The sequence below is a fragment of the Pan troglodytes genome, chromosome 21 (genome assembly GCF_028858775.2).
Source record: "Pan troglodytes isolate AG18354 chromosome 21, NHGRI_mPanTro3-v2.0_pri, whole genome shotgun sequence".
In the NCBI taxonomy this organism is placed as follows: domain Eukaryota; kingdom Metazoa; phylum Chordata; class Mammalia; order Primates; family Hominidae; genus Pan; species Pan troglodytes.
The window spans coordinates 32,059,142-32,082,599 of record NC_072419.2 but is presented as its reverse complement, the minus strand read 5'-3'; the positions used below and the strand labels follow the sequence as shown (position 1 = coordinate 32,082,599).

Sequence of the window (23,458 nt, the reverse complement as noted above, 5' to 3'; positions counted from 1 at the left end):
GACTCTCAATGTTATTCCATTTGTCTATGTATCTGTCTTTATGCCAGTACCATACTGCACTGTACCTTTGTAGTAAGTTTTTCAACTGAGTGGGAATATCTAGCTCTTCTTTACCGAGATTGTTTTTGGTGATTCTTGTTCCCTTGAATTTCCATGTGAATTTTAAGGTCAACTTGTTAATTTCTCTAAAGAAGCCAGCTGAGATTTTGGTAGAGATTGCTTAGACTCTGTGATGGGTGAGGGAATTACAGCCATCTTAACAACGCTGAGACTTGGGATGTTGTATTAGTTCCTAGGGCTGCTGTACCAAATTACAACAAATTGAGTTAGGGTTAAACAACAGAAATCTATCCTGTGACAGTCACGGAGGCCAGAAGTCTAAACACAGGGTGTTGGCAGGGCTGCTTGCTCTCTCTAGATTGCAGGGAAGAATTTGTGCCTTGGCTTGTTCAGCTTCTGGGGGCTACAGGTGTTCCTTGGCTTACGGCTTCATCACTCCAGCCTCTGCCTCTGGTCACATTGCCCTCTCCTCTTCTCTCTCAAAATTCTTTCTGCCTTTCATGAGGCTATATGTAATTGCATCAGGTCCCACCTGGATAATCTTGGATAAACGCCTCCTCCCAAGATCTTTAATCTACTGAACTTTCTTTGCTATTAATATAGAAGATAATATTCACAGGTTCCAGACATTAAGAAGTGAATATATCTTTGAGGAACTACCACAGATGTGTCTCCATTTATTTAGTTACTTTTAAACTTTTTTTTTTTTTTTTTTGGAGACATAGCTTTACCCTGTTGCCCAGGGTCCAGGCTGGAGTGTAGTGGTGCAATCTTGGCTCACTGCAGCCTCAACCTCTCAAGCTCAAGAGATCCTCCAACTTCAGCCTCCCAAGTAGCTGGGACTACAGGTGCATGCTACTATGCCCTGCTGATTTTTTCCATTTTTTTGTAGAGATGAGGTCTCACTATTTTACCCAGGCTGGTCTCGAAATCCTGGGCTAAAGCAGTCGGCCTACCTTGGCTTCCCAAAGTGCTAGGATTACAGATGTGAGCCACCGCATCTGGCTTAAGTTTCTTTCAACTATGTTTGTTTCCAGAGTATAGGTTTTCCATTTTTAAATTAAATTTATACCTAAGTACCTAAGTATTTTATTCTTTTTGATACTCTAGTAGGATTGTTCATTGCATGTATATAGAAATACAATTGAATTTTATTTATTTATTTATTTATTTGAGACAGAGGATCTCTCTGTGGCCCAGGCTGGAGTGCAGTGGCATGATCTTGACTCACTGCAACCTCCACCTCATGGGTTCAAGTGATTCTCGTGCCTCAGCCTCCTGAGTAGCTGGGATTACAGGCGTGCACCATCACGGCTCACTAATTTTTTTGTGTTAGTAGAGATGGGATTTCACCATGTTGGCCAGGCTGGTCTTGAACTCATGGCCTCAAGTAATCCACACCCCTCAGCCTCCCAAAGTGTTGGGATTATAGGCATGAGCCACCACGCCCGTCCTACAATTGAGTTTTTTATATCAGCCTTTTTTTTTTTTTTTTTTTTGAGACAGGGCTCTGTCACCCAGACTGGACCGCAGTGGCACAGTCTTGCTCACTACAACTTCCACCTCCCGGGTTCAAGTGATTCTTCTGCGTCAGCCTCCCGAGTAGCTGAGATTACAAGTGGCCGCCACCCTGCCTGGCTAATTTTTGTAATTTTAGTAGAGATGGGGTTTCACCATGTTGGCCAGGCTGGTCTCGAACTCCTGACCTCAAGTGGTCCGCCCTCCTTGGCCTCCCAAAGTGCTGGGACCACACGTGTGAGCTGCCACACCCCTTTGCTCATTTTTGAATTGGGTTTTTGTTGTTGAGTTGTAGAGTTTTTTATTCTGGATATTAATTCTTCATCAGGTATTTTCTATTGCATAGATTCTCTCTTCTTAAGAGACAATGTCTTGCTATTTTGCCTGGGCTGGACTTGAAACACCTGGGCTCAAGCAATTCTACTGCCTCAGCCTCCCAAGTAGCTGGTACTACAGGCATGCACCACTGTGTCCGTCTGTGTTTCTCTCTCTTAATAGTGACTTTAAAAAGTGTTTTTTGGCCAGGCGCGGTGGCTCACGACTGTAATCCCAGCACTTTGGGAGCCCAAGGCAGGTGGATCATTTGAGGTCAGGAGTCTCAGACAAGCCTCACTAACATGGTGAAACCCCATCTCTACTAAAAACATACAAAATTAGCTAGGTGTGGTGGCACACGCCTGTAATCCCAGCTACTTGGGAGGCTGAGGCAGGAGAATCGCTTGAACTTGGGAGGTGGAGGTTGCAGTAAGCTGAGATTGCGCAGTTGCACTCCAGCCTGGGCAACAAGAACAAAACTCCATCTCAAAAAAAAAATTTTTTTTGGCTGTGCACGGTGGCTCATGCCTGTTATCCCAGCACTTTGGGAGGCCAAGGCAAAAGGATTGCTTGAGCCCAGGAGTTCGAGACCAGCCTAGGCAATATAATGAGACACCCATGTCAACAAAAAATTTTTTAAAAAAAATAGCCAGGAGTGATGGTGTACACCTGTACTCCCAGCTACTCAGGAGCCTGAGGTGGGAGGATCGCTTGAGCCCTGGAGGTTGAGGTTACAGTGAAACATGATTGTGCCACTACACTCCAGTCTGGGCCATAGAGCAAGATTCTGTCTCAAAAAAAGAAAAGTATTTTTAATTATTATGGATACATAATAGTTATGCATATTTATGAGGTACATGTGATGTTTTGATGCAGCCATATGATGTATAATAATCAAATCAAGGTATTTGGAGTATCTATTCTCTTGATAGTATCTTTTGATGCACAAAATTTTTAATTTTCATGAAGTCTAATTTATCTGATTTTATTTTTCCTGTTGTTACCTGTGCTTTTGGTGCCATCCAGAAACCCTTGCCAAATCCAATGTCCTGAATCTTTTCTCCTATGTTTTCTTTTGAGAGTTTTATAGTTCTAGCCTTTACCTTTTTGTTTAACCCATTTTTAGTTAATTTTTTTTTTTTTTTTAGATTTGCTCTTGTCACCCAGGCTAGAGTGCAGTGGTGCGATCTCGGTTCACTGCAAGCTCCGCCTTCTGGGTTCAAGTGATTCTCCTGCCTCAGCCTCCCGAGTAGCTGGGATTACAGGTGCCTGCCACCAGGCCCTGCTAATTTTTTGTATGTTTAGTAGAGACAGGGTTTTGCCATGTTGGGCAGGCTGGTCTTGAATTCCTGACCTCAGGTGATCCGCCCACCTTGGCCTCCCAAAGTGCTGGGATTACAGGCGTGAGCCACCGCGCCTGGCCTAATTTTTATATATAATGTAAGGTAAGAGTCCATCTTCATTCTTTCCATTACCACAGTGTTTTGATTACTCTGTGGCCTTGTAGTGAGCTTCAAAACTAGAATTTTGAGTGCTCCAACTTGGTTCTTCTTTTTCAAGATTGTTTTGGCTATTAGGGGTCACTGAAGATTTTATATAAATTTGAGGATGGGCTTTTTCATTTCTCCAAAATGTGACTTTGAGATTTTGTTGGGGATTGCATTGAATTTGTTTCGAAGTATTTTATTCCTTTTGATGCTATTATAAATGGAGTTGTTTTCGTAATTTCCTTTTCAGATTGTTCATTGCTGGTATATAGAATTGCACCTGATTTTTTGTTTGTTTGTTTGTTTGTTTTTGTTTGAGACACAGCCTCACTCAGTTGCCCTGGCTGGAGTGCAGTGGCATAATCTTTGCTCACTGCAGTCTCTGCCTCCTGGGCTCAGGTGATCCATCTGTTACTGGTAGAGGGTCTTGACTCCAAGTTATCCAGGTTCTTGGCATTTTGAACAAAGAATTGGACCAAACACCCAGCAAAGCAAAGAAAGAATGAAGCCACGAAAGAGCCAAAGCAAGGATTTATTGAAAACGAAACTACACTCCACAGTGGTGGGAGCGGGCTGAGCAGCGCCTCAAGGGCCTGCATGTAGAATCTTCTCCTGTCCAGAAACCTCCGGCTAGAGGTTTGCCATTGGCCACTTCATGCTCACCTCATGTGGTGGCCTGCAGTTGGTTGCTTTCAACATCAACCAGAGGCTGAAGTGGAGTTACAAATGTTACGCTCTTGTGCAACATCTGATTGGTTGCATTTTGCAGCCAATCAGAGGCTAAGGTAAAGTTACAAAGTTGCAAAGGAGGACTCCACCCACAATCAGTCTGATTGGTTGCGGACAGCCAATTTCCCATCTACCACGCAGAAAAGGTTGGGAGTTTGCAAAGGGAGTAGCCTGAGTAGCCTCTGGTCCTTTTGTTACTTAGGCGTCGAAAGTTAGGATTTTCCTTTCAATTTAGTTGGGCATGAAACAGCCATAGGTTCCCTCCTCCAGAGCCTATTCTCCTGCCTCACTCCTACCTCAGTCTCCTGAGTAGCTGGGACTACAGGCACAAAGCACCAAGCCCGGCTACGTTTTGTATATTTTGTGGAAATGGGGTTTTGCCATGTTGCCCAGGCTAGTCTGGACCTCCAGAGCTCAAGCTGTCTGTGTGCCTTAGCCTCCCAAAGTGCTGGGATTACAGGCATGAGTCACCACACCCGGCTGCAACTGATTTTTAAGTGCTGATTTTGTATCCTGCAATTTTGCTGAATTCACTTATTGTTTCTAACAGGTGGGTGGGTATTTGGGAGGGAGGTGTGTGTGTCTGTGTAATCTTTAGGATTTTCTACACAGATTGTATCATCTACAAACAGATAATTTTACTTTTTTCTTTCATATTAATAAACCATAAGCCATATTTCTTTTTCTTTTCTTTTCTTTTTTTTTTTTTTTTGAAGACGGAGTCTTGCTCTGTTGCCCAGGCTGGAGTGCAGTGGTGCGATCTTGGCTCACTGCAGCCTCCACCTCCCAGGTTCAAGCAGTTCTCGTGCCTTGGCCTCCCAAGTAGCTGGGATTACAGGCGAGTAGTGCCTTCCACTACCCCTGGCTAATTTTTGTGTTTTTAGTAGAGAGGGGGGGGTTTCACCATGTTGACCAGGTTGGTCTCGAACTCATGACCTCAAATGATCCGCCCGCCTCAGCCTCCCAAAGTGCTGGGATTATAGGCATGAGCCACCATGCCCAGGCTTTTTTTTTTTTTTTTTTTTTTTTATTTTTTTTTTTAGTGAAAGCAAGTTTATTAGAGAAGTGAAGAAACAAAAGAATGGCTACTCCATAGAGCATCTTCGAGGGCTGCTGGTTGGCTGCTTTCAGAATTCTCTATTTGCCTTTAAGGTTTGACCATATGGCTATAATGAGTCTCAGTGTGGATCTCTTTAAGAATATTCTTTTTGGGTTTCTTACCTTTTGGATCCAAATATGCATGTCTTTCATCAGATTTGAGAAGTTTTTGGCCATTTTTTCTGTGAATGTTTTTTCTGCCCCATTCTTCTTCTTGGTCTCCTCTGATGTGTATGATTGTACACTTGACCTTCAGACTCTGTTCATTTTTCTTCATTCTTTTTCTTCATTCTTCAAATTGTGTAATCTTTCCTGTGTGCAGTGACTGAAGTTTCTGTTCTTCACAGTCAGCCAGTGACCTGACAAAGTTTCTTCCTTCCCAAAAGGTATTCCCATCCCTTTATATATTCTGATAGACGCTTTTGAGGGAAGCTTCTGTAGCCCAGGAAGGCTGAATGCAAGGCAAAGTCTGCTTCATTCCCTAAAGGAACCACTAGACCAACCAAAACCCTGAACCCATGCTTTGGAGGACAGGGTCCCCACTGCCCACTCTGGCACCAGCCAGACACCCCAGGAGTGCAGGCTGCTGTCATCCAGCTCTAGGGCAGCAGGAACAAGGGCTGAGGAACAGGGATGGTAGCAGGCCCATAAGGATCTGAAATGATTGCAGAGTTTTGAAATAGTTGATTGCAGTTGCTCAGTAGTTTCTGTGGGAACGTCTGACCCCCTAGAGCTTCCTGCCCTGCTGGTGTGCACAGTGTCACTCCTCCCATTGTTTTTGATCATACACGGATGATTCTTGTCTTATTACAGCTATTACAGTGGTAGCTGCAAATGTGCTCTTCTAGTTCTCTCATTTCTTCTATTTCTGTTATTGGCTATTTCCAGTAAAAAAGAGGAACTATTGCTTTCTTTACAGTAGATTTATGTTAGAAGTTGATACTGATGCTGAGAATAAAGTTTCCTATTTTTGTAATGATATATATAGAAAGAGCTCATTTTATATACATAGAAGTGTATGTGGATAATCTCATGTCTATAACTAATTGTATGGATATTTTGTAATTATATGGATACACATATAAATTTTGCATCTATAGCTATAGTCCTAGCATGAATATAAGTATGTGTGGATATAAAAGTCTTTACATACATTGACATACAATAGGAACTTACAGGATTAGCTGTATATGATTATTTATCTTGGAAGCTATAAATGCCCACCCAGCTTGTAGATGGTTAGAGACATGTGTACAGTCCCAGACACATTTGCCCGTATAATGGGGCATGGTAACATTTATTCAGTACTTGCCATCAGGCACGGGTCTCAGTACCTAACATGTTAGCATGCTTAGCATTAGCTCTTTTAATGCTCAGAATGTCCTAATCAGGTTGTTCAGATCACGAAACTGAGGTTCAGGGAGGTGAAGTAATGTGTCCAAGACCACAGAGCTAGAAAGTGGCAGAACCCACATTAAAACCGGAGACTTTGTAAGCAGAGTCTGGCGTTGATAGGTACCGAGGTGTCTTTTTTTAGGAGACCACAGAAAGGTGTTCTAGGACAGTTTTAACGTTTGGTATCTTTGTAGTTTTTAGTCTAAAAATCTACTTTGTAGGGAAAGTAAGTATTAACACTTAAATGAGGTATAAGCTTATTTTTATATTTTTGGGACTGAAACAATAAAAAAGCTTCTTAAACCTTATTTGATAAAAAAAAGGGATAGCTTTTCAAACTTGATTGTTGAGATATTTTGGGTCTGTGCCTGCAAAATAAATAAATAGCAAAAATTTTGAAAAATAAGCGAAAACCATGAAAACACTTAAAGCAGAGCTCAGAACTGCCGGAGTGTGAAGGTTGATTCCTGCTGGCAAGGCCATTGGAAGTAGCACTGAGGTCTGTTCAGCTGGAAGGTAGGCACTGGCTTCAGTGTTTTATTGGGGTTATAACATCTTTCCAGATTAAAAAGGAACACCCTCAAAGGGCTGCCTCAGCCCTGTTCTTTCTGGGTGAGCGGGATTTACAGAGATCCTTGTTGGGAATGGCTTCCCGTTACGGACACTCTGGGTCCCTAGGTGATTGGCACACCTAGGCTGCCTCCGAGTGGTCATGAATCTCTTCTCTGCCCTTAATGCCCAGTGGATTCTGGGGGGCATAGCTTAAATTCCCTCGTCACTGTGCATAAATTAACTAAATTAAATGCAAACCAACACCTTGCTCCTCCGGCCTCCAGAGGGCTGCACTGTCCTGCAGAGCGATGACAACGTCATATGTCTCTGGGGCAGTGTCCAGTTTGTTTGGGGACAGGCTTTTCCCCTCTGGATGAAAACAGGATTTTCTTTCACTTGGTGGCAAAGTTTATGTTTGTATCTTAAATTAAGCTTTATAGCATTAGGATTATTGAGAGCCTACTCATTCCAATTTCCAAAAATGAAACTAAGAGAAACTGTGTTGCTTTTTATCTGGAATATTGCCCTCAATTTTGTAGTCAGCTGCTGAATACTGGCCAGATTTTCTGGTGATTTTGACATGCAAACATTTTATGCACATGTGGAATACCAAGGAGTATTAATAATTCAGTTTGCATGAAGAAGAAACTGAAGAGGCCTCTGAACTGCGCAGGTAAACAGTGTGTATTATTACAGTGAGCTGCTTGTTGTGAGGCTGCACTGAGGCGCCTGCGCAGGCCTGGGAGCCCCCGGGAACCCGCAGGGGTGTGCAGTGGCAGTGCTGGATGAATGTCTTGGTCCTGAGAGTTCAGGGAAAGCTCCGTTTCTTTCCTCTGCCCCATGGGTCTGTGGAAGGATGATAGAGAAGGGGTGTCCTTGCCTCTGCCCTCACACAGAGGCTTTGGGGAGTCTAAACAGAGGGCTGTGGGTGGGCGGCTCACACGCTGTGGGCTCCCTGGGGAGAGTTAGGGCGGCTTTCTCCCCTCAGTGTTCTGTCATTTGCATTGGTTGTATCTCCAAGTAGGGAGGGAGGGGAAGGCCGATTTGCAGCTAGGCGCCTCTGGAAATAGGGTTTGAGCAGCATGAAACTGGGATTCTGGGCACCTGTACATACATGGGACGGTAGTTCTGGTGTCCTTGGTGGCAGTATTACAGCGTGTAGTGAGTAAGCAGCAGTCTCCGTATGGAGCGCCTGGCCTTTTCAATCATCGCCCCCTTAGTAGCAGGTGTTTAGTTCACCCCGTAGACCGCGAGGCCACAAGTGGCAGGAGCTGGGACTTGCCCAGAGCTGAGCTGCCTGCCTTGGCCGCTCAGGGGCCCTGCGGCCTCACAGCGAGGTATGGGCCAGGTTGCTGGTTCTCCATGGCTGTGGAGTCAGCATTGCCAGCCTCTGTTTATCCAGGGTTGTCTTTGCATGGGTCAGGAAGATCCCGCTGCTGTGAACCCTGGCATGTGACCTTGGCCTCTCTCTGTTGACCCTGGCAGCAGGAGCATGGCTGTTCGCTGACTCCTTATCTTTGCTGTCCCAGCTGATGCTGTGAGTGTGCACACAACTGTGCTGCAGGGAAATTGGACACTGGATTCTGGGCATCAGCACTCTTGCCAGTGAGCTGACCCCAGCCCTGCCCATGTTAGTGTACGTTTTGGTAACATTTATCAAGTGCCCACCAGTCACTAAAGGGCAGCACTCATGTCATTTGATCAAACACTGCAGGTCAGTGGGCAGGGCCTCTCCAGCAGCAGCTGACAGCCAAGGTGCCCTGGCTGGCAAGTGTCTTCTGCTGCCACCCTTGGTCAGGGCCTGAAGCCCAGCTCTGTGCTCCCTGACCCTGTGTTCCCCAGCCCTGTGCTCCCCGGCCTTGTGCTCCCCAGTTCTGTGCTTCTCCACCCCTGTGCTCCCCAGTTCTGTGCTCTCCTCAGTTCTGTGCTACCCACCCCTGTGTTCCCTAGTTCTGTGCTCCCCAGCTCTGGGGAGAGTTGGGGCGGCTTTCTCCCCAGTTCTGTGCTCCCCAGCCCTTTGCTCCCCAGTCCTACCCATCACTGTGACCCTGGAGCCAGGCCATGTCCATGCCTGGGAGCAGAGGCCATGCCATGGTTGGCCAGCCACACATGGCAGCCTAGGACCATGTCTGCCCTGGCTGTGCCCCTGAGAGCTGCCCACCATCTACACCAGGTCCAGGGCATCAAAGGATTCCTTACCCAGAGGAGGCTGGGGTGAGCTGAGAGAACTCTGGAAAGCAAATGTGGGTGTAATTTATGTTGTGGTGGAAGAAAAAAAATATACCATGTAGTATTTTTACAGGACCTGGCAGACTCCTCCCTTCCATGGTGGTCCACTGCCCAGGAGCAAGGCCTTTTCATAGGACCACAGGCCACAGCAGAGGTGGGGCAGCCCACCCCTCTCAGCCCCTGCTTTCAGAGGAAGAAGCTGGACAGAAACAGAGCTCCCCTCGCCTGGCGACCACAGGAGTCCCCTCTCAGGACAGTGCCTGAGGTGCACAGGCCACGCCCATGCCTCCCTGCCCTTCACTCGGTGACACATGTTCATCTTCCAGTGGCGTTGCGGGGTTGGGATGGGCCAGGGGCGGCCACCAGCATCTCACGCCCTGGTGTCTTTCACCCAGATAAGCCAAGCTCCAACCCCAGGAGAGTCCCCAGCCTGGGCAGGGCACCATATTGGTCCCGTGGATACCGCTGGGGTGGGTAGAGGCTGGGTCCCTGAGAAAGGGGGAGGGAGAGAGACCGAGCAGCAAGAGTGCGAGTGTAGATGTGCGGCTGCAAGTGTAGGTGTGCAGTTAACGTGACGTGCATTTCAACTCTTGTCAGGAGCCCTGTTAATGGTGGCCTGTGGTGCCACCGTGGGCCTGAAGGAGACAGTGTCCTGAGGCAGCTGCGCCCCCCACAATGGGACGGTGAAGACACGAAACTCGTTTCCAGGTTCCTCCTCCCCACAACCACCCTCCACCTGCAGCAGCCCAGGGCTGTCCCTCCAGAGGGCCTCCCCATGACGCATCCCCATCACCCACAGAGGGTGGTGCTACCTGACAGCCACACTGCTGTGCATGTGGGGTGCTGCATCCGTGAAGTTCAGTGTTTACTATGGTATTCTGTACTCTGTTTTAATTTTGTGTGTGGGGATGACTGGCTCCATAATGAACTTCACACCTCCCCAGGAGCACTGCTGGGTTGTATGTGCAGAGCCAGCAGGTGCGCTGCTCGTTGACCCATTGGATTTACATCAGTTTTTGTTTCGTCAAATAACATACTCACATGGCTTAAAAATGAAAACATTCAGGCCGATGTGGTGGCTCACACCTGTAATCCCAGCCCTCTGGGAGGCCCCGGTAGAAGGATCACTTGAGCCCAGGAGTTTGAGACCAGCCTGGGTAACATAGGGAAGCTGCATCTGTACAAAAAAGTTTAAAAGTAGCCAGGCAGGGTGGTGCACACCTGTAGTCCCAGCTGCTTGGGGGCTGAGGTGGGAGGATCACTTGAGCCCAGGAGGTTGAGGATGCAGTGAGCCGTGATCAACTCCACTGCACCCCAGCCAACAAGAGGGAGACCCTGTTTCAAAAACAAAGGAAGTCAGAAAGTTTAAAAAAAGTGTATGTTGACATCAACTACCCCGCTCTGTTGCCTTCATCTCCCCATCTCTCTCCTTAGAGGCAACCACATTTCAGTCTTAGATATTTCTCCTGATACTCATGTCCACATCCTAATTGTACTGTTTTATAGCATACAGAGTATGAGCAAGGTAATTAAACCTCATTCTGCTGTTATTTCTTATACTCTCTAGGCTCCCGAGTGGCCACTGTGCATTTTTGCTGTTGTCATTGCATAACATTGTCCACTGCAGAACCAACAGGTTGCTCATGATTACACTTCTACTCTTTTGCCAGGTTTGGCTTTATGGAGGCTGATGTTGTCTGGGCTTTTACTGGCTTACCTTTTTTTTTTTTTTTTTTTTTTTTTGGAGACAGTCTTACTCTATCGCCCAGGCTGGAGTGCAGTGGCATGATCTCAGCTTACTGCAAACTCTGCCCCCCAGGCTCAAGCGATTCTCTTGCCTCAGCCTCCTGAGTAGCTGGGATTTTAGGCGCCTGCCACCATGCCCAGCTAATGTTTGTATTTTTTGTATTTTTGTAGAGACAGGATTTCACCATGTTGGCCAGGCTGGTCTTGAACTCCTGACCTCAAGTGATCCACCTGCCTGAGCCTCCCAAAGTACTGGGATTATAGGCGTGAGCCACTGCACCCAGCCCTGGCTTACTTTTTAATGAACTTATTCTTATTTTTTCCAGATGCTCCATCAGCCTTGTCAAAAGCCTATCCCTATTTTTCTCAAATGCTCAGTGGGCAGTACACAGCAGTCTGTTGGGGTTGGTCACCTCCCATCCCTGGCCTGGCTGAGCTCCTACACCAAAGCCTCTTGTCTTGGATGGAGCCCAGATCGTGAGCCTGTGTCTTTGACTTTCTTGGTTCACCCCTTATTTTGCTGAAGTGGGTATTCAGCGTGGGTTATATAGTCTCTTGGGTAGGTGGAAAGTCATTTACCCTGAGCACATGGAAGGCCCTGGGTTGGCTCTGAACTTTCAGCCTTGCTGCTGCGGGCATGGTGCCATTCTGATCCCTGTTGCTGTGATGTGGGGCTGCTCTTTCTCTCTGGACATCTGTAGGGCTCACTCGTTAGTTTGCTCTGAAGTTCACAAGGGTGTGCTTGGCGCGGGTGTTTTTCATTTGTTGTCCCAAGCGGAATGACTTTTCCATCTGTGTGCTTGGAAAAGTCTTGTATTATTCTAATCATTTCCCCTTTCCCTTCCCTTGGCTCCCTTTTCTGGGCTTTTCAAGGATGTCGAGAGATTTGGGATTGATTATTTTGTGGGAGAGGGAGGCAAGGAGAAAATCCAGATAAAAGTGCTGTAGGAGAACAGAGTTGGGCAGTTTCAGAAAGCAGGTCACCATATTTTGAACACTTTTCTTTCTTTATTTTAAAAAAATATGTTTTACTTAAATTTGATGGTGGTAAAAAACACAACATGAAATTTACCCTCTTAACCGTTGTTAAGTGTACAGTTCTGTAATGTTAACTAGATTCGCTTAGTTTTGTAACAGATCTCTAGAACTTCTCCCCCACCCCAGTTTATGAAGGTATAATTGACAAAAATGCATATATTTATGGTGTACAAAATTATGTTTTGATACATGTATACATTATAAAATTGTTAAATCTAGCTAATTAACATATCTGTCCCCTCACATACTTAATACTTTTTGTGGTGACATTTAAGATCTACTCTCATAGCAATTTTTGAGTATACGATATGTTATTATTAACTATAGTCACCACGTTGTACAGTAGATCACCAGAACTTATTCATGTCTTACCCAAACCTTTGCACCCCTACCCAACAACTCCACAACCCCCGACGCCAGCCCCTGGCCACTCCTGTTCACTCTTAGCTTCTCTGCGGCCAGCTGCTCTAGAATCCACATCTGAGTAAGGTCTGTGGCGTTTGTCTCTCTGTGCCGGCCTTATTTCACTTAGCGTTAATGTCCTCTAGGCGTATCCATGTTGTTGCAAATGAAAAGATTTTCCTCCTTTTTGAGGTGTAATAATATTTCATTATACACAGAAGTACAGTGAGTCTTTTGTGTCTGTGGGTTCTACATCTGTGGATTTAACTAACCACGAATCAAAAATGTAGTTAGGCATGTGATGGTTGCCTCTATACTGAACATGTAGAGGCTTTTTGTTTTCTTGTCATTATTCCCTAAACAATATGGTATAACAACTACTTACACAGCATTTACCTCGTCTTAGGTATTATACGTAATCTAGAGGTGATTTAAAGTATACGGGAGGATATGCATAGGTTATAGGCAAATACTACATCATTTTATAGAGGGACTTGAGCATCTATGATTTTGGTATCCATGAGAGGTCCTGGAACCACCCCCTATAGATATTGAGGGATGACAGTACATATAGTCACACACCACATAACAATATTTCAGTCAGCAATGGACTGCATATACAGTGGTGGTCTCATAAGATTATAATACTGTAGTTCTGTACCTTTTCTATGTTTAGATATGTTTGGATTACCATTGTGTTACAATTGCCTCCAGTGTTCAGTACACGAACCTGCTTGTGGCCTAGGTTTGTGGTAGGCCATGCTATCTTGGTTTGTGTAAGTACACTCTGTGATGTTTGCATAACAACAAAATCACCTAACAACACATTTTCAGAACTTATCACCGTTGTTAAGTGATACATGACTGTATCTCTTTGAGATGCTGTTTTCAGGTGAGCGGCAACTGTCTGGGGCTGGCAGCGCAGGGGTAAGAAGAATTTACCAAGAAAGGCAGAGAGAAAGGAGAAAAATACATTGCAAGGGAGCAACAGGCACAGCAGGAAGAGAGGAGCTGACTGCAAAGAGACAAAGCTTTGTTGGGGATTTTATAGAATAGTGTTTATGCTGCATGCTGAAGAGGGCTTTGTGCAGTACTGATAAGGCCAAGGTTGCAGTGAGCTAACGTGCAGGTGTCTGGTGAGAAGTTGGGCACAGGAGGACTGTGTATCCTGGGCCAGGAAGAAGGACAGACTTAGAGTTTACCTACTTTTCTTTTGGCTTCCCCTGCTCCCACCAGCCTGGCCCCGCAGTGCCTTCAAGTTTTCAAGTTTGATGTAGTCCCCTTTGTGTATCTTTGCTTTTGTTGCCTGTGCTTTTAGTGACATATCTAAGAAATCACTGCCAAATCCAACATCATGAAGCTTTCTCTCTGTTTATAAAACTATTACACTATTTTAGTTAAAATTATAAAAAGCTTTATAGTTTTAGGTCTTACATTTAAGGTCTTTGATCCATTTTTGGTAAATTTTACAAAAGTTAATTTTTGTATATTGTAGAAAGCAAGGGTTAAACTGAGTTCTTTTGCTTGTGGATATCTGTAGTTTTCCCTGCAGCATTTATTGGAGAGACAGTCTTTTTCCCGTTTTGTGGTCTTGACACCCTTGTTGAAGATCATTTGACTGTATGCATGGGGGTTGATTTCTGGGGTCTGTATTCTGTTCCATGGGTCTATGTCTGCCTGTGCTGAGACCACACTGATTTGACTACTGTATGGAATTGATTTTTAATTTCCCTTTTTTTCTCTCTCATTTTTTATCTTTATTGTTTAGATACACTTTATAGGAGCTTTCCTTGTCTTCCGATTCTGCTGTTGACGTTTGTTTTGCCACTGTAACATGTCAGTGTCCAGGAAACTTCCCTTGGTCTCGGATCGTTCTTTTTGCCCAGCAGTCTGTTTTGTTTCCTGGCTGAAGTGGCTTTCCTCTTTCCTTCTCTGGGTAGTGCAATTTTTCTGTGTGCGCGTGTGTGTGTTTTGGGCTCAGCCCCTTCATTATTCTCCTCTCCCACATCCACCTGGCATCATCGGCTCCAGACTCCAGGGAGTGGAGTGTGTATGAACATTGGAATTCTAAGCCCCACCTTCAGGCTGCTCCACTGCTTCTGAGACCCTCCACAGTTCTGCGGGGTTCATGGTTTGTCTGCTGTCGTGTTGCCTGGGCTGTGTTCTGGGGCTCTTGGATCCCAGGGCAGCCACTTGAAGCGGCCAGCCTCTCTGCAGTGGGGTTCCTATGTGGCTGAGCCGGGCCGCTTTCCAGGTGAATGCAGTCTTCTGTGGAGCCTTGGAGTTTTTCTAAGCCTTCCTGGCCAGGGTTTCCAACTGCCTCATTTGCTAAGGTTGGTCATGGGGTATTTGAGAGGTTACGGAAAGACGCTTTGCCCCTTTTCCTGGGGTGAGGGGAGGACAGGTTCTATCGGGTGTATGGGAGGAGACAGTACCTCCTCGTTTCCTTTATTTTGAAAATGTGGCTGGATATTGTCTTGGATAGGGGTTAGGCCATATGCTGGCAAATTGTCACAGAAAGGTCTTTGACTGGCTTGTAGACCTGCTGTGTCTGACTCACCTGCTTGCCCGCACCTGACTCACCAGTAGGTGAAGCAGCTGCTCTCTGGGCAGAGTCTGAGACGCAGGAGTTAGGGAGAGGAGAGGAGAGGAGCGGCTCTGAATGCTCAGTAACTCAGCCATGGGCTTTGAGAAGGCTTAGTGCAGCCTTGAGAAGTGGTGGGGGCTGCCTGTATTTCCCTGCTCACATGGGGACAGTGGAGCAGAGCTGCAGGTCCCCTTGGGGGCTGGCTGGTCAGATGGGTGGGCTCCCCCTACTGCCTATGCCATGAGCCTGCAAAGACAGGGCCAGAGGGGACCGCTCTTTGCCAGACGCCAGCCCTGCTGGCCAGCCCTCCTGTGGATGCTTTATTCGTAGTCATACGGGAATTGAAGCTCCTTCCCTCTTCTGAAAATCCTAGCCCAGCCTTGAAAACGTGAATCTGGGGCACTGGGAGGAAGGGAAGCGGTGTGGCTGGGGCCTCCTGAGAGCCCCACGCATGGAAGGGACTGGTAGGCCCAGCTGCTGTGAGTGGCAGGGAAGGAGCTCATTCTCCAGCCTTGCTGCCCCTGCAGTCCCAGCCATGGCAGGGTCTTTCCTTTTTTGTGCCTCTCTTAGTTCCACAGAGGGTTTGCAGTGTCGTGGGCCAGGCCTGGCCACACACAGAGCTGTCCTTCTAAGGGCAGCCAGGGCTCTGCAGGCCCCAGTTTGAGACTTTCCCCATCTTGTTTAGAAAGGGAAAGATGCCCGTGAGAAAGAACTTTGAGTCCCCATTTTGTGCCTTCCCCTGTGTAGTAAAAATAGCTGTGGTGTAGGGAGAGCTGAGAGCCAAGGCCAGGCACCCCCAGCTGGCTTAGGTGCAGGACTTGCCCACAGCCGGGAGATGAAGAGATCCCTTTTTTACCCTCTGACATTGGGAAAACAGCCCAGCCGCGTTTCCTCCAAGCCTCGCTGTCTGGGAAGCACTCCTGGACCTTCCCAAAGGCACAGCTTTTGGGGCACGGTCAGGAGGAAACAGTGGTTGCTTCATACCTTTCAGAGCTCACGAAGAGGAAGGAGCAGGGATGTTCGATGCAGGAGGTTTTGTCTTCTCCCCTGTTGCGGGAAGTCAGGGACCCCAAACGGAGGGACTGGCTGAAGTCATGGTGGAAGAACATAAATTGTGAAGATTTCATGGACATTTATTAGATCCCCAAATTAATACTTTTATAATTTCTTACACCTGTCTTTACTGTAATCTCTGAACATAAATTGTGAAGATTTCATGGACACTTATCACTTCCCCAGTCAATACCCTTGTGATTTCCTATGCCTGTCTTTACTCTAATCTCTTAATCCCATCATCATTTTCGTAAGCTGAGGAGGATGTATGTCGCCTCAGGACCCTGTGATGATTGCATTAACTGCACAAATTGTTTGTAGAGCATGTGTGTTTGAACAATATGAAATCTGGGCACAGTGAAAAAAGAACAGGATAACAGCAATGTTCAGGGAACAAGAGAGATAACCTTAAACTCTGACCACCTGTGAGCTGGGCAGAACAGAGCAATATTTCTCTTCTTTCAAAAGCAAATGGGAGAAATATCGCTGAATTCTTTTTCTCAGCAAGGAACATCCCTGAGAAAGAGAATGCGTCCCTGAGGGTGGGCCTCTAAAATGGCCCCCTTGAGTGCAGCCGTCTTTTGTGGCTGAGCTGTAGGGATGAAATAAGCTCCAGTCTCCGGTAGCGCTCCCAGGCTTATTAGGATGAGGAAATGCCCACCTAATAAAATTTTCGTCAGACCAGTTGTCTGCTCTCAAACCCTGTCTCCTGATAAGATGTTATCAATGACAATGTGTGCCTGAAACTTCGTTAGCAATTTTAATTTCGTCCTGGTCCTGTGGTCCTGTGATCTTGCCCTGCCTCCATTTGCCTTGTGATATTCTATTACCTTGTGAAGCACATGATCTCTGTGACCCACACCTATTCGCTCACTCCCTCCCCTTTTGAAAATCACTAATAAAAACTTGCTGGTTTTGCAGCTTGGGGGGCATCACGGAACCTACCGTCATGTGATGCCTCCCCAGACACCCAGCTTTAAAATTTATCTCTTTTGTACTCTGTCCCTTTATTTCTCAAACTGGCCGACGATTAGGGAAAATAGAAAAGAACCTATGTGAAATATCGGGGGTGAATTTTGCCCGATATCTGGCTGAATTTCCCCCGATACTCCCCTGCCCCTCAGATTACATATGCCCATACAAGCAGGAGGTGATGTAAGAGAAAACCCTGGATTTGCCCAACGTCTCTCTCTGAGAATACTTAGATACATGATGTTACAGCCCTGCACACAAGAGCGCGTTGTATTTTTTAAAATGAGGGAGGCAGGGAACAATCTCTCAGTGCAAGTTTAAAAACAAGTTGGAAAATAATGTGTTCAGTGTTATACTTATTATACTTATGTGAAAATACATGTGTGTCTATGTGTTATGTACGTGCGTGTGCCTCACCGCCCATCTGTTCTAGAGACTTAGAAATGATCTCAAAGCCTGTGTTCCAAGCAGTGATTCTTCTGGGAAGCAGGGAGGGTAAAGGGACAGGCTTATTATATTTTCTTTATTTTATATGCTTTAAATGGTTGAATTGGTTACAACTAAACATAAAAGAGAAAAAAAGTGGAGGAATTTTCAAAACAGATTTTTTCATGATTCTTGGAGACACGGGAAAGGGCTGGAAATTGGGCCCTGGTGGGCTGGGTGAGCCCTGGAGGCATCCTGCTCACCTTCGCCTGGGGTCCTTCCACCAGCCACTCTGCCCTCTGTCCCCATTCCTTGCCTTTTGCATTCTGAATTTTACCACTTGTCTTTCTTTTTCATTTGTATTTATTTATTTATTTATTTATTTATTTATTTATTTATTTATTTATTTTGAGTCTGGCTCTGTTGCTGAGGCTGGAGTGCAGTGGCGCTATCACAGCTCACTGCAGCCTCGACTTCCTGGCCTCTAGGTGATCCTCCTACCTAAGTCTCCCAAGTAGCTGGGACTACAGGCATGCACCACCACCCCCAGCTAGTTCTTTCTATTTTTTGTAGAGACGGGGTCTCACCATGTTGCCCAGGCTTAGTTTGCTTTCCGATTTATTGTTTATGGTTTTCTGTCCATTTTCATTGTTACCATCTCAAAACAATCTGAAAGAGGAGGCAGATGTTCACAGTTCACTCGTCTTTGCCCTGTCTGAACCTCTGTCTACTCCTGTCTGAGAAGGGTTGAGTAATTTGATTAGCAAATAGGACAGGCCCTTGCAGATGCTGAGCAGATTATCATTTTCACCTGCACATCTGAGACTATGAACAGGTTTGTTCATTCTCAGTGTAGATACTGGCTGTTTTTAACAGCTTATCAACAGGTGTTTAATTAAAAGGTCAGATGTGTTCACCTTCTACAATCAGTTTAATGTCACCATGAAGATTCTACTTAATTTTTTTTTTTTTAAGAGACAAGATCTTGCTCTGTCACCCAGGCTAGAGTGCAGTGGTGTGATCATGGCTCACTGTAGCCTTGAATCCTGGGCTCAAGCTATCCTCCTGCCTCAGCCTCCTGAGAAGCTGAGACTACAGGCTCACACCACCATACCTGGCCAACATTAATTTTTATATCACTGATTATATTGTTTTCCTGAGTAAGATGAGGAGCATGCACATTTTCCATTGGGGAGTTGATCTGAACAGATTTTCAACTCCTCATACATTCTTTTTCTGACTCCGACTTCCCTACCCTGTGTGGATGATGGCAAGTAAACCCCTCCCGCCACATTAAAGCGACATCTGTATAGAACTGGCATTTACTGTGCTGTGCCTTGCTGGAAAGAGATGTTGCTTCATTGTTTCATGTTTACGAATTACTTGATTATGAACGAGCTTGATTGACTTTTCATGTTGTTGTTTCCTTATATTTTCTCTTTTTTAGAATTGTTCCTTAGTTCTTGTGCCTACCTTATAGGCTGAACCATATGAAATTGCCGTTTTTGTGGGTCAGAATGATGGCCTAATATTGGTGGTTTTATGTGGTTTATCTGAATATCTTTAGGGCTTTAATGTTTTTTGTGTTTTAGTAACATTTTCTAGTTACAAAAGTGTTCTACTTGTTCTAAAATTTTTGAGAGATATAAAAATATATAAAATAGGAAATATAAATGTGTAATACCATGAAAGCATTTCTTACCATTTTGATGTATTTGTTCTTTTTTCCCTTTTTTTAAATATATTTTCCTCCAGAAAGTTGCAGAAGCTTCCTGGTAGAATTGTTATAAGGCATAAATGAATTATTATATGTAAAATGACCAGTAAGTAGATTAGTTATTACTATTATTATAAAGTTTTTATTCTTCTACACTGCCCATGCTATTAAATATTTTTCAGAAATGTGATTTTGGCTGGGTGCAGTGGCTTACACCTTGTAATCCCAGCACTTTGGGAGGCCGCAGCAGGAGATCACTTGAGTCCAGAAGTTTGAGACCAGCCTGGGTAACATAGTGAGACTCTTATCTTGGTAAAAAAATTTTAAATAAATTAGCTGGGTACGGTGGTATGCATCCATAGTCCCAGCTACTTGAGAGGCTGAGGCAAGAGGATCTCTTGAGCCCAAGAGTTCAAGGTTACAGTGAGCTATGATTGTGCCACTGCGCTCCAGTCTGGGTAACAGAGTGAGAACCTGTCTCTAAACAATCAAAAATAAATAAATGTGAATTTCAAGACTATTTAATATTCTATCATATAAATACACAATAATTTGACAAACTATTCTTCTGTTGGATATTTTAGGTTATTTTCTTTCCTGTCCTTATATAAATAATATTCTGATGAACTCATATCTTTGTCTGTAACTATTTTCTTAAATATAAGGAATTTCATGTAAGTAGATACTAGGCCAGTTAATATTTTAAGTATTCTTGATATACAGACAAAGTACCCCCCAGAAATGTTTGCCAATTCCTTCCTCCAGCAGTGGACGAGATCCCCTGCTTACAAGAGGCATCCAGGATTTTTAGTCTTGATAATTTGACAGTTACAAATAGCATATCTTGGTTTTAATTTGAGCATTTTTAGATGGTTATTAATTATATATATATATCTTTTGTGATTTATTAACATCCTCTGTGTATTTTTATTGGCGTTCCTTTTTTTCCTTATTGTAAGCACTTTTATTTAGTACAATTCAGTAACATTTTTACTACCTATTATTTGAAAAAAAAACATAAAACCTTGTAAGGAAAAAAACTACATTTGTACGTGTGTACAGAAAAATTAATCTGGGCTGCGTGCGGTGGTTCACACCTGTAATCCCAGCACTTTGAGAGGCCAAGGCAGGCGATCACTTGAGGTCAAGAGTTCAAGACCAGCCTGTCCAACATGGTGAAACCTCGTCTCTAGTAAAAATAGAAAAATTAGCTGGGAGTGGTGGCGTGCACCTGTAGTCCCAGCTACTTGTGAGGCTGTGGCAGGAAAATCACTTGAACCCAGGAGGCAGAGGTTGCAGTGAGCTGAGATTACGCCACTGCACACCAGCCTGGGCAATAGAGCAAGACCCTGTCTCCCAAAAAAAAAAAAAAATCAGATTGTATGCTGGTCAAAATATTAATAGTAGTGTTTTTATATGGTAGTGGAATTTTTGTTGGTTTTAGTTTTCTTTATACTACATATCTCTATTTTCTAATTATTCTAGAATAGTTTCCTTTTTGAGATAGGGTTTCACTCTGCTGCCCAGGCTGAAGAACAGTGGCACTGTCAAGGCCCCTGCAGCCTTGAACTCCTGGGTTCAAGCAGTCCTCCCGCCTTTGTCTCCCAAAGTGTTGGGATTACAAGCGTGAGTCACCCATACCTGTCCTAATGGATATTTTTCATACAACAAAGAAATTCTGGTTCTTGTGACTGACGACTGAAGGACTATTTATCCTCACTCCCTGTTAACCTGCTCTGGCCTCTCCTGCAAGGGTGGAGCTGAGTCCTCCCACTGTGTGCTTGGGCCTGCAAGGGTCCCTGGTGCCTTCCCCACATGCCAGCTCCTGCGTCTGCTTGGACCATGTAGCTCGGTGCTCTCCGGCAGTGTGGGAATGGGAGGGGAGGTGGGAAAGTGTCCTGATGTTTTCTTCTTCCCTTGCACACTGCCAGCCTGCTATGGGATGGATGAAGAAGAGAACCACTATGTCTCGCAGCTCAGGGAAGTCTACAGCAGCTGCGACACCACGGGGACTGGCTTTCTGGACCGCCAGGAGCTGACCCAGCTCTGCCTTAAGCTTCACCTGGAGCAGCAGCTGCCCGTCCTCCTGCAGACGCTTCTCGGAAACGACCATTTCGCCAGGGTGAGTGTTGGACTTCATTGTCATAAAGGAAAGCACGGGGTCTATAGTTGGCTCTTATGGGCATTTGATAAATATCAGCCGAATAAGGATTCAAGTGTCAAAGGAAAGTTATTAGCAAATGGAACAGTGTCCTAGTTTTTCCCTCTATGGAAATTCTACATTGTAGAAAGTGGTTTCTTAAGATTACTTGTTTTTAATGTGGTAACTTCCAGAGGTTTGGTTTCGTTTTTCCAGAGAGATATTTTAGTGGTTTGTCACAGGGGCAGAATGGGGAAGGAGTTTGGTATAGGCCAGTGGTGTGTGATTCACAAAGACCACATGGGTTGGACCTGTGAGCAGCTCACACTGGTAATCAGAGACAGCGTCACAGTCCCTTGAAGGCAGATTGTCTTACACAATTTCACAGTTTGAAGTCCATCTAGGAGTTGGACAAAACAATTGCAAGCTACTGTTGAAAGAACGAAGGATACCCATGTCCAAAAGTATCCCATAATTTCATCTAGGCCAGATAGAAAATGTGAAATTGGAGGGTTCTTTTCTATCAGAAGGTCAAGATCATCTAGAATGGGGATCTTGGTCCTAGACTGCAACCTGCTTTCATGATCAAAACACTAAAAAGCACCTCCCCGTTCCTACTTCTTAAACATGCCTGGATGTTACTGCTAACAGCAGTGCCTTATCTTGTTGGTCATCTTAACTTTGAAGGAATAATATTTTTTCCACAAGACTCAGTATTTTCTTTTCGTTTGTTTTTTTGAGACAGTCTCACTTTGTCATCCAGGCTGGAGTGTAGTGGAGCCATCTCGGCTCACTGCAACCTTCACCTCCCAGACTCAAGCGATCCTCCCGCCTCAGTCCCCCAAGTAGCTGGGACTACAGGCCTGCACCACCACACCGGGCTAATTTTTGTATTTTTTTTGTAGAGATGGGGTTTTGCCATGTTACCCAGGCTGGTCTCGAATGCCTGAGCTCTAGCGATCCACCTGCCTTGGCCTCCCAAAGTGCTATGATTACAAGTATGAGCCACTGCACCCAGCCAGTATTTTTATTTTGAATTGGGGAAAAGAAACCCAGCCAGTACATTTTCCTGAAATGGCCCTTGGGCCAAAACAAATGAAGAAAAGAACCACTCACTGCTGGCCTAGTAGAGAGTCTGGTTGAATCCGACCTCTTGTTAGTTCCTCAAAGAAGCCTCACCTGCCCTGTCAGCAGGGCACTGTGACTCCCTCATAAGGAACTCTCCTCAGGCAAACTCATGCCCTTTCTCTGACTTTGGTTTCTATTCCTGCATTTTTCAATGCGCTTAAGAAGGCAAATGTGTTATTGATAGATAATGATCTAGCTTCTCTTGATATCACCTGGAAGTGTGTTTGGGACATAGATGAGCAAAAGGCACATTTATGAAAAATCAACTCTCTGGTTATTTAAGCAATACAGACAGATGGTCCCGTTTATTTATATATATATATATTTTTTTAAATTTGAGTCTGTCTCTTGCTGAATTGATATTTTTGAAAAATCAAGAATTTAGAAATCAAACTTTGGAAAATTCAAAACCAAAAGAGTAACTTTGGATCCACGTTCAGATTGCAGGCTCTGCTGATTGAATAAGCCATGTCATTCCCAAGGATTTCTTCACTTTATGTTTACAGGAATGATACAAGACAGAAACATCCAATTCTGATAGAATAACCATGATTGGTATTAGAGCATCAGCAAGGAGAGAAATTCGCTTGGGTTACGTGAGATTTCTGACTGGAACCCTGTCACACGCACCCTGAAAAGCAGCTCGTCTGAGACGGAATTTCCTTTCAGGAGGCCTGAGGCTTCTCATATGTGTGTGGGGAGGGGATGAGAAGAAAGTTGGGTACCACAAGCAGTGGCAGGAGCCGGGCCCTTTCTGACTCAGCTCCCCCTGGGATAGCCATGCGTGTCCAGCCATCGTCCTTCCGTCTGTCCCAGCTCCATCCCCTCCTACAGCCATGCTTCCCAGAAAGCAAGTCAGATGTTAG

At 45.1% G+C, this 23,458-nt stretch overlaps 1 protein-coding gene across 14 annotated transcripts in view; it reads left to right on the top strand.

Moving 5' to 3' along the window:
- NINL (ninein like) overlaps positions 1-23,458 on the top strand; it is a 139,110-nt gene that overhangs the window by 43,957 nt on the left and 71,695 nt on the right. For 12 of the 14 annotated variants that reach the window (XR_010154092.1, XR_010154091.1, XR_010154090.1 and 9 more), the window contains one exon: positions 21,256-21,446. Coding sequence is in view for 10 of the 14 variants with exons in the window: in XM_054674918.2 (XP_054530893.1) it covers positions 21,256-21,446 (191 nt within the window). In the remaining 4 variants the exon portion in view is untranslated. Of the gene's footprint in view, positions 1-7,279; positions 7,828-14,022; positions 14,903-21,255; positions 21,447-23,458 lie in introns of those variants that run through there. The other 2 variants (XM_054674915.2, XM_054674917.2) reach the window with 2 other exon arrangements.